This window comes from Apostichopus japonicus, chromosome 21, assembly GCF_037975245.1.
Source record: "Apostichopus japonicus isolate 1M-3 chromosome 21, ASM3797524v1, whole genome shotgun sequence".
Classification (NCBI taxonomy): domain Eukaryota; kingdom Metazoa; phylum Echinodermata; class Holothuroidea; order Aspidochirotida; family Stichopodidae; genus Apostichopus; species Apostichopus japonicus.
In genome coordinates, this window is record NC_092581.1 from 11,886,238 (window position 1) to 11,898,965 (window position 12,728).

Here is a 12,728-nt window from a genome sequence, read left to right on the forward strand (position 1 = left end):
AATTTGTGATGTGTAAACGTACTTGTTAGCTTTGTTTGGTATTTAAATGGTCCAATGAAGTTACAGATCTTGATTATCTCCGCCTCGAATAGAAACCAATATTGAAGTAACCACACGCTTCTCGGCCTTTTGGCTAAGATCATGTGTAGTATCTGTTCCCCTTCGAGCAGTATAGTTTTGTATTTTTTTTTTATATCTGGTATAAACTTCATCGTTGCTTTAGGATTTTGCAGTCGGTTTAAGACACCATATGCATTTTTCCACTTGCTATTTTTGACCCAACAAAGATGGCGTGTTTTAAGCAGAGAGTTGGTTTAACTGCATGTTTGCTTCTCTTCATATCACTCTCAGGTAGCCATCACATGGGATGCAATTATTTGTGATTAAATTCCATCTGGGCCGGCCATTAAAGGTCATCAGCAGGTCAACATCCTCTTCCCTCTCTTCCTTCTCCTCCAATCCCGCTCTCTTCCACTAGTCTACTCCCCCCCCCCCATCCGCCGACCCTCCCCACTATCATCCTCATACCGCTTTCCCACCCACCTCCCATCCTCTCTCCTACCCCTGTAGACTAAGTTAGAAACTCAAAAGTATTTCCCTGTTACCATTGATCTTTCCATTGATCTTTCTAGGGGTTCTCAAGTTTACAGTGCAACCCTTTTATATGAAGTGTCAGAACCTCCAGGTTATATGGAAAACAATCGGGGTTCGATGTCAAAGTTAATGTGTTCTCATTGTTCTTTACAGTCCTTTGGCAGTGCGTGCCATAAATGACCAGATGATGTCCTTGGAACGGGTTTTCATTAGCAGAGAGTTGTTGCCAGGAGAACCAGTCTATAGGTGAGTGGATCTTGGGTTTTTTATTTTACTCTTTGGTTTTTGGTAATGCCGTCATTATCTTTAAGAGGGTGTTATCTCAGTTTCGTCCCTTCTACAATTGAAGGGGATATAAATGTCACTGATAAGTAGTGTAACAGAGATTAATAAATATGAACTTTCACCCACCTTCCCCTCCCTCAAACCCACCCCCCCACACACACACACCCACAAATGTTTGTATTACATTCAGACCGAGGACCCCATTGTATTTTCCATAGTTCAAATCCACGTACCCCATGCAATAGAATTCTTCCGAGGACGTGGTGATTCTTTAGAAATCACAACCGTCAAGTCCTCGGTCATATAGCAAAACAACAATAACAACAGTCCCGTCTGAGAAATTTGTCTACTGTATTCATAATGATATCTTGATGCTGTGGGAACATATTTTCAACACCTATTTCGAAAAATATTTTCTATACTATACTTTCATGTCCCGCTTCAAAGCACTCGTAGTGTCAGTATGAGCAGTATGAATTTGATCTTTCTATCAGATAAAGGTTAGGAACTGTTTGTACTGTAAATACGAGGGCTTTGAAGCAAGAAATGGGAGGACAGTCTAGAGAGGTATAAGCATTTGAAAACTGTCCCAAATGGCTGATTTTCCGCCTGAGTATCGACCTGGTTTAGCAGGCACACATGGGTGCGGGAGAAATCGGATGGCTTAAAATTACTTACTTTTTCTCTTCGATTGGCTATGGAATTTCAAATTTTAGCCCATTTTTTCCTATTTGGATTTCTCATTGATGAAACTCAGCTTTAGAAGCCCTACTTTAACCAGCCAAGTCTCGAACCCACGACCTCCCATGCAGATTCCAGATTTCACTTGCACCATCCGACTTTTGCACTGGTTTTCCAGAGACTGGAAACGAAACAGAGACAAAAACGTTATCTTTGCTTGTAGAGCTGATATATAAACATCGTCCTTCAAATTGAATGGTGTCGCGTCATTCATTCTTATAAAAAGCCCCCCTCACCCACCCCTCCCTCATCAAAGAAAAGGAGAGTAGGGCTTCGGGCATGAAATCTACCTGAGGTGCACTGTATCGATGCACTATCAACCCCTATAGTGCAGTCTTACTTATACTCTCGCATATATATTTGACATTCACAGACACACGATTATTGGACCTTCCAGTCTCTTCGACTACCCTGCGCGAACATTTCCGGGTATTGTGCTGGCTTTGAAAGATATTGACGATGATCCGGACCAGGAGAAGAGATGGTCAGAGGTCGAGAGACAGGTTGTCATGTTAACACAAGCCCTGCAGGAAGCTACCGAGGTTCTCAAAGATTTTACGTCGTGGTGAAAGTATCGTAGTCAAGAGTAATGATGATTTATATTTATGAGTAAATATTTCTGAATCTGAGCATCGAAAGGAGGAGGGGCATAAACGTGCAATCTTATAAACAATTAGATAAATAAATAGAAAGAGAATAGCAATATCCCCCCCGCAACCCCCCCCCCTCCCCTGCTACACGCGGTTGCTCCTATGATCCCACGTATGCTCATCGCAACATTCCCATGGAAAAGAAAATTTAAAAAAACAATGTGCTTATGTATCTTTTAATATTTGGTTGCATGTCAATGACATCTCAAAAAGTCGTACTTTGAGAATTGTGCATACACCCATGCTCAAAACACAGCGCATGCGCTCCAACATTTGTCCTAAACCACCGATTATCATTGTATTAGAGAATGATCCACATGAATTGCAGGTTATAAAAATGAAACGTTTTCAATCATTTGAAAGAAAATCAAGAGTAATGGCTGTAATTAAAATAATTAAAGACCAATTTTTATACATATATGGTACGCGAGGTTAAGATTATTTATGAAATTACTTTCTTGAAAAAAAACTATAGAAAAATAGAAACTTTCATGCTATAGTATTTTATAGTCGAACATTTATGTATCGATATACGACACCTGCTTCTTCTTCTTATTTTGTTGGCATTCTAGTTTTAGTCTATACTATATAATACGCATGATTAATTATCTTATCCCTACACGTAGTGTACTAGGGATGAGATGTTGTACTCTATAGAGCAATTCTATCTTTGTATTATAAATTTGTTCCTATCGTTATTTATTTTATTTCCCCGTTGATAGTAAGAAAATATTCAGAATTACACTGTAGTATCGTGGAATTCATACTCAGCTGACTTTTATAACGTCTTCAGTGACTACTCTACTTGGAGAAGAGATCGAAGCAAGGTGCAAGTCTAAGTGAAATCTGGGGGGGGGGGGGGTGACAGGAGGGCCTGGGGAGTAGGGCAGGAGATTAGAAGTCGCAATGTATAGGAATTTCTGAACGCCCGTCCATGCGTCAATGTCGTTTTGGTCGCGGCAACTGTGGAGAATGGAAAAGACAAGTATAATTCCTTTGAATTCAATCTATAGATTGAAAGTGATTGGTATTTAAGGCAACATAAGTGTACTTTTAATTGCAATAACGTGTAGCGTTTAGAGTTGACTTTCTTGTCACTTGTTGTTTTGTTAGACTCTGAAGAAAAGATGTTTAACCGTCTCTTTGTTTGGACTATTGCGGACTATTGCGGTGTGTGTGTGTATGTGTGTGTGTATGTATGTGTGTCTCTTTTCGAATGTACACTTCCGTGTGCTAACGTTCAACCTTTATCAACGTATACTAACCGCTCGCTAGTGTACCCCCGCGTTAGCCTTGATAGTAACATGAAAGGCTTCAGTGACATCATCGGTGACGACACTACCACCAGTAACATCAGTCGTCGAGGTCGACGGTGATCTCTCAAGTTACGACACGACTGCCGCCGACATCTTGGACAAATTCATTGATGAGGTGAGCGGTGACATCAGTGATGTCCGCATCACTTCAGCAATGACAATGTAACTGACAAAAGTGACGACATCGGTAATAAATCAATTACAAGTGATCACAGCAATGACGTCAATTAGTGACACTGTGATGACAGCAGTGATGACAGAACTGACGTCATCCGCGAGGAAACAATTGGTGACATCGGTGACACACGTAGTGATGCACCGTCAATTAGTGGTGACGTCAGCGATGACGTAATAGGAATACAACAGCGCTGACACCGGTGTGCCCGCGGAACCAACATTCACAGATTCATTACAAATAAACTGGAGATTACTGCAATGCAACTATACAAAACTAATTTAATTTCAATAAGGTGTAAAACGCATATGAATTTTACCAGATGTACAAATCTCAGTGTATTGAAATATTCACGCATGTTTGACCAAATTATATCAAAAGATAGATATACATATAGAGACTATTTGATATCCTGAGTTACACGCGGATTTGAAACTTCTTTTCTTATTGCTATTACGTAACTTTACGTTGTAACTGAAACTTCTTCCAATTGACGCATTGAATTGCAGATTATAGTGTTATATGCATATCTTATTGCACTTGTAATGTAGCCTATATTCTTTTCATATTTTATCACATCATATATAACATATACATATCAAGCATAATAGTGTAGTAAATATGGGTCTCTTTTATTTTATCATGACGAAAATTGATGACGTCACAATAAACTGATGACGTCAGATACTGATTGATATTTTTAACTAATAAACAATATCCAATGTAGAAAAACTCTATACTTTTCTACTGAGTAATTTTTGTTACTATGTGAAGGGATTTCCAAGGGTATCATAGGATGGGTATCTGTGTGGAATTATTTCTAGCGTGCCAAATGTTCTTAGCCCATTCGACTCCAACTTGGTCCTACTCCTTCCCCTACCCCCCTCCCCCAACCCCTACCAACTTTCCCTCAACTCAACTTCCTTGCGAACTGCCCTGCATGCTATTTCGCATAGCCATGTAAAATAGTGCACGCGTTCCCTAAATCGGGCGGCGCTATACTACAATACATTCTTCCTCCCTCTTTTTATTCTCGCGGGTTGATAACAAACATTGGGAAGAAAGTGAGAAACATTCTGGCAGCATTAGGAAACATTACCAGTGTGCTGCTGATATTTTAAGCAGACTTGCAACGTATAATTCAATAATTTGGACAGATGGCTAAAATGATAGCAAATGTGTCTGCAGTAAGGTATATGAATAAGGGGTTAATCAACGGTCTAGCGTGCGTTACTCACAGGATTAATGCACGATCGGGGGATAATGCAAGCGATGCACGAGGGCGGAGCCCGAGTGCATCCAGCGATAGCATTAACACCCGGAGTGCATTAATCATGTGAGTAACGCACGCTAGACCGTTGATTAACCCCGTTCATTCATACACTACCATTTGTGTGGGGGAAAAATCATAAAACAAAACATATTTGGTTACGTATAACCGAAGATTTATTAAAGTGATACCCCGTAAGTCGAATTAACGATTAACAACCAGCATAACAATAATGTACATGTGCAATTATAAAGTAATACTGAACGATAGTGAATATTATAAAGGAAACGTCTTTGAAAGGCTGTCATTCATAAAAGATGAACCATAATAACTTTTTAACTAATGTTTGGCAATATTGCGGCCATAAAACTATTTTTGAAAGGTCTCAATAACAAGGAACTACAAACAATTACTGGTTGGCGTCATCATATCAATACCCCACAGCTTCTGGTTCCCATAGCAACCATTCTAGGGACAAACATGTACGTATGGTATACAGTCATACTGTAACATAGTAGGCCTTGTATTGAACACGTACACTCACTTGAACGTACACACTACACAGTGCTTGGCACTGCGGTCGTTTAACTTTAAATTTATAATACTGTGAGCAACATAACGGCCTTGCGAACATTTAATTACGGACAGATACTGGATATATTTAAACTCAAAGCATCCACAACTGTTTGGTGTTTGGTGTTTTAATACGGATATAACTATGAATTTTGGAAGTAAACATTCACAGGACTTTGGAAAGAACATTTGGAAAACAGTTTGGACATGTTAGACGTTTCAGCCCTAAAAGCAGCAGTAACGTTAATGTCAATTAATTGTTGGAGGCAACAGCTGTGCAGCCTACACTTTGGCCTAGACTCGAGTGCGGATCCATGTTTTCGCGTCCTTTACCTCTGGTGGCATCTTGCAAGACTTTTGAACAAGATCGTTTCTGTGAATTAAGTCTTTCTCAACCAGGTTTGCAAATCTTCCATTGTTTTCCTGAGTGTCTACCTCGTCTAAAGTGCGCAAATCGAAGTTCAAATCAAACGTTATATTAGCCATTTTGTGTTTTTGATGTATTTCGATAGCTCATCAGGGCAGACGACAAAACATGGTAACATGGTATCAATTGTATTCATCCGCCGGTAATTTTACCGTGCGTTACTCACAGGATTAACCACGGTCAGCTGACCTGAATGGACCAATAGGATTTAGGAATCTTTACTAAGTATGAATGAACATATATATATATATATAGTCAGTCAGGCTCGTTTCTCTATGAAATGTTACACGGTCAACTTCACCCTTGATGATAATAATAATAAACAGGGTTGTTGACAGAAGCGTCGGATTCATTAAGCAAATCGAGTTGCGTAATTTAGTCTGTGCCTTTTCCATGACAAACATGAAGGTATTATGTGGACGTAGTGACATGCTACTTCTAATGATCGGGACAAGGCGTTTTACCTCCTCGCCTGACCAGAGTAGATCTCTACTCTTTAGTAATTCCTTAGTCCGAATCTCGTAGCTTGTACCAGAGACATGAATTACGGTTAATAAACATGCCATCTCGTTCTTGGGAAGTAATATGCTCCCGTTTGACAACTCCATGCGGCAACGAAAGGGAAGAGAAGGGGGAAAGACACGGTTGTTGTTTATAGCTGGTACGTTGCATTACGTAATAGCCCAGGTGGTCAGGTAGGTATCTCTCCTAAACACGGTGTCAAGTTACGACAAGGCGCAAGATTGTCCGAAAAGTCGCAGGTTTCGTAACTGTCACATATGCGAACAAGCTCATATAGAGTGATACAATGGTAGAAGCAGTCTATGACTTTTGTAAAGGTTTTCCATTTATATTGTAGACCGTCTCTGACCATGGATGCTCTGACCATGGAGGTAAAAACACCTCCATGCTCTGACCAAGCTCCCATATTTACGTGTATATAGGCCTACGTTCGAAGACGACGGTACAGGTATATACGGCATTGATGATAGCTCCCTGGACGGATAAACCTAAGAAACGAGAGCACTGGTGAGATGTTTTATTCAACTTTGAGCAACTGATCAGTGAAACTGAAAATAAGTGGGGAACTGAAAGAAGCAGTCCCGGTCCATCGATCTCAAGTTAGAGAATAGCCATAAAGAAAGAACGAAATTTATAACGAGGTGAGACAATTCAAATCATTTTATATGTTGCATGCATGCATTAATCGTAGTTTCTAGTCAAAATGATGACCGTTCCTCTCCTCTCCGGAGTTCTGGAGGAGAGATACATTTTCAGAGTGGTAACAAGTTTTGTTCTTACAAATTGGACTCTTTTTATAAGTGTTCAATATAATTAATTTAAAGGCCCTATAACCTCTTCAACAACGAATAGAAATTGTGATATAGTGATATAGTGCATGGTATTGCAAAATCTGACTCTTATAAGTGGGAAGTATCAGTGATATAAAGGAGTAATCGTAATGAAAGGTCATTTTTTGAGTAACAAAGAGGCAGTTTTCATTTCAAAATTGAAACGTTATACTTCTAATTATGCAAAGGGTAGTTTTAAGGTTTATCCCTATACTGGGAGGCAAGTGAACCCTCCCGGGCCCCTTCCCATCGAAATCCGCTCCCTCCCTGTTTCAATTAACATTGGAGATCTATCCTAACCAGACTTGATTTTGTAAACATGATTGTCGCAGCTAATTTGGTTGATAATGACACAGAACTATTTGTAGTTATTTGCAAATATAGCAACGCTCTCAAAGTGAAATGCCTTAATCGAGGTGATCTACAATTTCGTTGATTACTCCTTTAAATTACTTATACTTTCCCACTTTTAAGGGTCCGATTTTCAGTAACATGCACTATGTAATAATTTCCATTCATTGTTAGGGACATTGCAAAGTATTGCATCGTTTATCTTAGTTGAGTACAAAGACCAAAACAGTATTTCACTACGGAGGAAAGTACATCTTTAAACGATTGGTTCATATTTTACGCCTATTGAATCTTTACTTTTATACTTCAAAGGATGATTTCTATAGTTCGTCAGTTATTAGATCGCTTCTCGGCTTTTTGGCTAAGATCATGTGTAGTATCTGTTCCCTTTCGAGGGGAATGGTGATGCACACCCGACGATGATCACACAGTCACAGTCCCGATGCAAGGACACTGGGGTTAGAAGCGAATCAGTCGTTAAGTAGTTTGGTTTTCGTGCCCAGGTTCTTTCCTGGGTGACTTTGTCTTAAAAAGTATTAGATGTCACAGTCCCGATGCAAGGGGACTGGGGTTGAGGGCGGATCAGTCGTTTGGTAGTTTGGTTTTCGTGCCCAGGTTCTTTCCTGGGTGACTTTGTCTTAAAAAGTATTATATGTCACAGTCCCGATGCAAGGGGACTGGGGTTGAGAGCGGATCAGTCGTTCGCTATTGTGGTTTTCGTGCCCGGGTTCTTTCCTGAGCGACTTTTTCATAAAAAGTATAGTTATTACGAGTGATTAGAATTGTTTGGAGTTGCAACCACGATGACGAGTAACAATATCTCTCTCTGAGCGTGAAGCGGATCAGAAACAGCGTTAATTTGTAGTTTCTGATCATTGATGACCGGAGTAGTTTAGTTTAGTACAAAAAAAAGGATCAGGAGGGACACACAAGTCCCCATCAAAAAACCCATAGGAGAGAGAAAAAACTGAAGACACAAACACTCAGACCCAATTGCAATGCTTAAAGGAGTGGGGGTGGAGTCATGGGGGTGGGGCACTTGCCTCCCAGTACCGTGAAAACCTTAAAAGGCACAGCTGTTGGTTTTTCGACATCCTCTAATCAGGTCAATGTTTATGTTACATTGAATATTTACACTTATACCTTTCCATTGATGTAAGGCATATTGTATTATTTTCTTTTGGTACTCGTTAAAACTTGTTCAAACCTAGCACTTTTGGGCAATGAATTTGCTCTTTTCGCAAAAATTCCTAAGCCCTCACGTGACTGGAGGTCACCTTGTGACGCACATGTGCGGTTGAGGAAAATTTCGATAAGGCTGTTGTTCACTTCAGAACTAACACTATGCCGATATCCACTTCAGCACTATCATGCCGGTACGACACACTTGCCGTGCAGTTAGTATTTTGGATGATCTTTTCTTTACATTGTTTAACAAGAAGAACATTACTATGTTTGCAGCCACTCTGAATATATCTCTCTCCTCCAGAACTCCGAAGAGCAGAGGAACGGTCATCAATGATCAGAAACTACGAATTAACGCTGTTTCTGATCCGCTTCACGCTCAGAGAGAGACATTGTTACTCGTCATCGTGGTTGCAACTCCAAACAATTCTAATCACTCGTAATAACTTACGAACTATAGAAATGATCCTTGGAAGTATAGTAGTAAAGATTCAATAGGCGTAAAATATGAACCTATCGTTTAAAGATGTCCTTTTCCCCGTAGTGAAATACTGTATGATGTTTGTATTCAAATCAGATAAACGATGCAATATTTCAATGTTCTATCCCTAACAATGAATGGAAATTATTACAGAGCGCATGTTACTGAAAATCGGACTCTTAAAAGTGGGAAAATATAAGTGTTTTAAAGGAGTTACCAACGAAATCGTAGATCATCTCTACAAAGGAATGTCAATTTGAGGGCGTTGTTTATATCCAAATAACCACAAAATGGAGTAGTTTTGTTTAGTTTAGTAGGGAAAAAAGGATCAGGAGGGACACTCAAGCCCCCATCAAGGACCCTATAGGAGAGAGAAAAAATTGAAGACACAGACACTCAGACCAAATTACAATGCTTAAAGGAGGGCGGGGCAGGGCGGGCGGGGTCATTGGGGGGGTGGGGCACTTGCCTCCCAGTACGTGATAAACCTTAAAAGGCATAGCTTATGGTTTTTCGACATCCTCTAATCAGGTCAATGTTTATGTTACATCGAATATTTACACTTGTACCTTTCCATTGATGTAAGGCACATTGTATTATTTTCTTTTGGGACTCGGTAAAACTTGTTCAAACCTAGCACTTTTGAGCAATGAATTTGCTCTTTTCGCAAAAATTCCTAAGCCCTCACGTGACTGGAGGTCACCTTGTGACGCACATGTGCGGTTGAGGAAAATTTCGATAAGGCTGTTGTTCACTTCAGAACTACAGTAACACTATGCCGATACCCACTTCAGCACTATCATGCCGGTACGACACACTTGCCGTGCAGTTAGTATTTTGGATGATCTTTTCTTTACATTGTTTAACAAGAAGAACATTACTATGTTTGCAGCCACTCTGAATATATCTCTCTCCTCCAGAACTCCGAAGAGCATAGGAACGGTCATCAATGATCAGAAACTACGAATTAACGCTGTTTCTGATCCGCTTCACGCTCAGAGAGAGACATTGTTACTCGTCATCGTGGTTGCAACTCCAAACAATTCTAATCACTCGTAATAACTTACGAACTATAGAAATGATCCTTGGAAGTATAGTAGTAAAGATTCAATAGGCGTAAAATATGAACCTATCGTTTAAAGATGTCCTTTTCCCCGTAGTGAAATACTGTATGATGTTTGTATTCAAATCAGATAAACGATGCAATATTTCAATGTTCTATCCCTAACAATGAATGGAAATTATTACAGAGCGCATGTTACTGAAAATCGGACTCTTAAAAGTGGGAAAATATAAGTGTTTTAAAGGAGTTACCAACGAAATCGTAGATCATCTCTACAAAGGAATGTCAATTTGAGGGCGTTGTTTATATCCAAATAACCACAAAATGGAGTAGTTTTGTTTAGTTTAGTAGGGAAAAAAGGATCAGGAGGGACACTCAAGCCCCCATCAAGGACCCTATAGGAGAGAGAAAAAATTGAAGACACAGACACTCAGACCAAATTACAATGCTTAAAGGAGGGCGGGGCAGGGCGGGCGGGGTCATTGGGGGGGTGGGGCACTTGCCTCCCAGTACGTGATAAACCTTAAAAGGCATAGCTTATGGTTTTTCGAAATCCTCTAATCAGGTCAATGTTTATGTTACATCGAATATTTACACTTGTACCTTTCCATTGATGTAAGGCACATTGTATTATTTTCTTTTGGGACTCGGTAAAACTTGTTCAAACCTAGCACTTTTGAGCAATGAATTTGCTCTTTTCGCAAAAATTCCTAAGCCCTCACGTGACTGGAGGTCACCTTGTGACGCACATGTGCGGTTGAGGAAAATTTCGATAAGGCTGTTGTTCACTTCAGAACTACAGTAACACTATGCCGATACCCACTTCAGCACTATCATGCCGGTACGACACACTTGCCGTGCAGTTGGTATTTTGGGTGATCTTTTCTTTACATTGTTTAATAAGAATAACACTACAATGTTTGCAGCCACTCTGAATATGTCTCTCTCCTCCAGAACTCCGAAGAGCAGAGGAACGGTCATCAATGATCAGAAACTACGAATTAACGCTGTTTCTGATCCGCTTCACGCTCAGAGAGAGACATTGTTACTCGTCATCGTGGTTGCAACTCCAAACAATTCTAATCACTCGTAATAACTTACGAACTATAGAAATGATCCTTGGAAGTATAGTAGTAAAGATTCAATAGGCGTAAAATATGAAGCTATCGTGAAAGATGTACTTTTCTCCGTAGTGAAATACTGTATGATGTTTGTATTCAAATCAGATAAACGATGCAATATTTCCATGTTCTATCCCTAACAATGAATGGAAATTGTTACAGAGCGCATGTTACTGAAAATCGGACTCTTAAAAGTGGGAAAATATAAGTGTTTTAAAGGAGTTACCAACGAAATCGTAGATCATCTCTACAAAGGAATGTCAATTTGAGGGCGTTGTTTATATGCAAATAACCACAAATATGGAGTAGTTTTGTTTAGTTTAGTAGGGGAAAAAACGATCAGGATGGACACTCAAGCCCCCATCAAGGACCCTATAGGAGAGAGAAAAAATTGAAGACACAGACACTCAGACCAAATTACAATGCTTAAAGGAGGGCGGGGCGGGGTCATTGGGGGGGGGGGGCACTTGCCTCCCAGTACCGTGATAAACCTTAAAAGGCATAGCTGGTGGTTTTCGACATCCTCTAATCAGGTCAATGTTTATGTTACATTGAATAGTTACACTTGTACCTTTCCATTGATGTAAGGCACATTGTATTATTTTCTTTGGTACTCGGTAAAACTTGTTCAAACCTAGCACTTTTGAGCAATGAATTTGCTCTTTTCGCAAACATTCCTAAGCCCTCACGTGACTGGAGGTCACCTTGTGATGCACATGTGCGGTTGAGGAAAATTTCGATAAGGCTGTTGTTCACTTCAGAACTAACACTATGCCGATACCCACTTCAGCACTATCATGCCGGTACGACACACTTACCGTGCAGTTAGTATTTTGGGTGATCTTTTCTTTACATTGTTTAATAAGAATAACACTACAATGTTTGCAGCCACTCTGAATATGTCTCTCTCCTCCAGAACTCCGAAGAGCAGAGGAACGGTCATCAATGATCAGAAACTACTAATTAACGCTGTTTCTGATCCGCTTCACGCTCAGAGAGAGACATTGTTACTCGTCATCGTGGTTGCAACTCCAAACAATTCTAATCACTCGTAATAACTTACGAACTATAGAAATGATCCTTGGAAGTATAGTAGTAAAGATTCAATAGGCGTAAAATATGAAGCTATCGTTTAAAGATGTAC

General features: G+C 39.9%; 1 protein-coding gene, 4 non-coding genes and 3 pseudogenes across 5 annotated transcripts in view; 4 read left to right on the forward strand and 4 right to left on the reverse strand.

The window, feature by feature from the left end:
• The window catches only part of LOC139963008 (putative N-acetylated-alpha-linked acidic dipeptidase), a 37,710-nt gene extending 33,212 nt beyond the window's left edge, over positions 1-4,498 (forward strand). Inside the window, exons 17-18 of the mRNA XM_071963458.1 lie at positions 748-840; positions 1,994-4,498. Of these exons, the coding sequence (XP_071819559.1) occupies positions 748-840; positions 1,994-2,189 (289 nt within the window). The 3' untranslated portion in view covers positions 2,190-4,498. The remainder of the gene's footprint in view (positions 1-747; positions 841-1,993) is intronic.
• Positions 114-283, forward strand: LOC139963307 (U2 spliceosomal RNA; annotated as a pseudogene).
• A 3,577-nt stretch (positions 4,499-8,075) lies between the features above and the next one.
• On the forward strand, positions 8,076-8,152 carry LOC139963300 (U2 spliceosomal RNA; annotated as a pseudogene).
• A 317-nt stretch (positions 8,153-8,469) lies between these two features.
• On the forward strand, positions 8,470-8,668 carry LOC139963321 (small nucleolar RNA U3; annotated as a pseudogene).
• Positions 8,669-9,194: 526 nt separating this feature from the next.
• On the reverse strand, positions 9,195-9,404 carry LOC139963316 (small nucleolar RNA U3). The gene has a single exon (XR_011791552.1). It is a non-coding gene; the product is annotated as a small nucleolar RNA U3 (small nucleolar RNA).
• An 887-nt stretch (positions 9,405-10,291) lies between these two features.
• Positions 10,292-10,501, reverse strand: LOC139963315 (small nucleolar RNA U3). Its single transcript, XR_011791551.1, has one exon. It is a non-coding gene; the product is annotated as a small nucleolar RNA U3 (small nucleolar RNA).
• An 887-nt stretch (positions 10,502-11,388) lies between these two features.
• On the reverse strand, positions 11,389-11,598 carry LOC139963311 (small nucleolar RNA U3). The gene has a single exon (XR_011791547.1). It is a non-coding gene; the product is annotated as a small nucleolar RNA U3 (small nucleolar RNA).
• Positions 11,599-12,471: 873 nt separating this feature from the next.
• On the reverse strand, positions 12,472-12,681 carry LOC139963313 (small nucleolar RNA U3). The gene has a single exon (XR_011791549.1). It is a non-coding gene; the product is annotated as a small nucleolar RNA U3 (small nucleolar RNA).
• Positions 12,682-12,728: the final 47 nt, after the last annotated feature.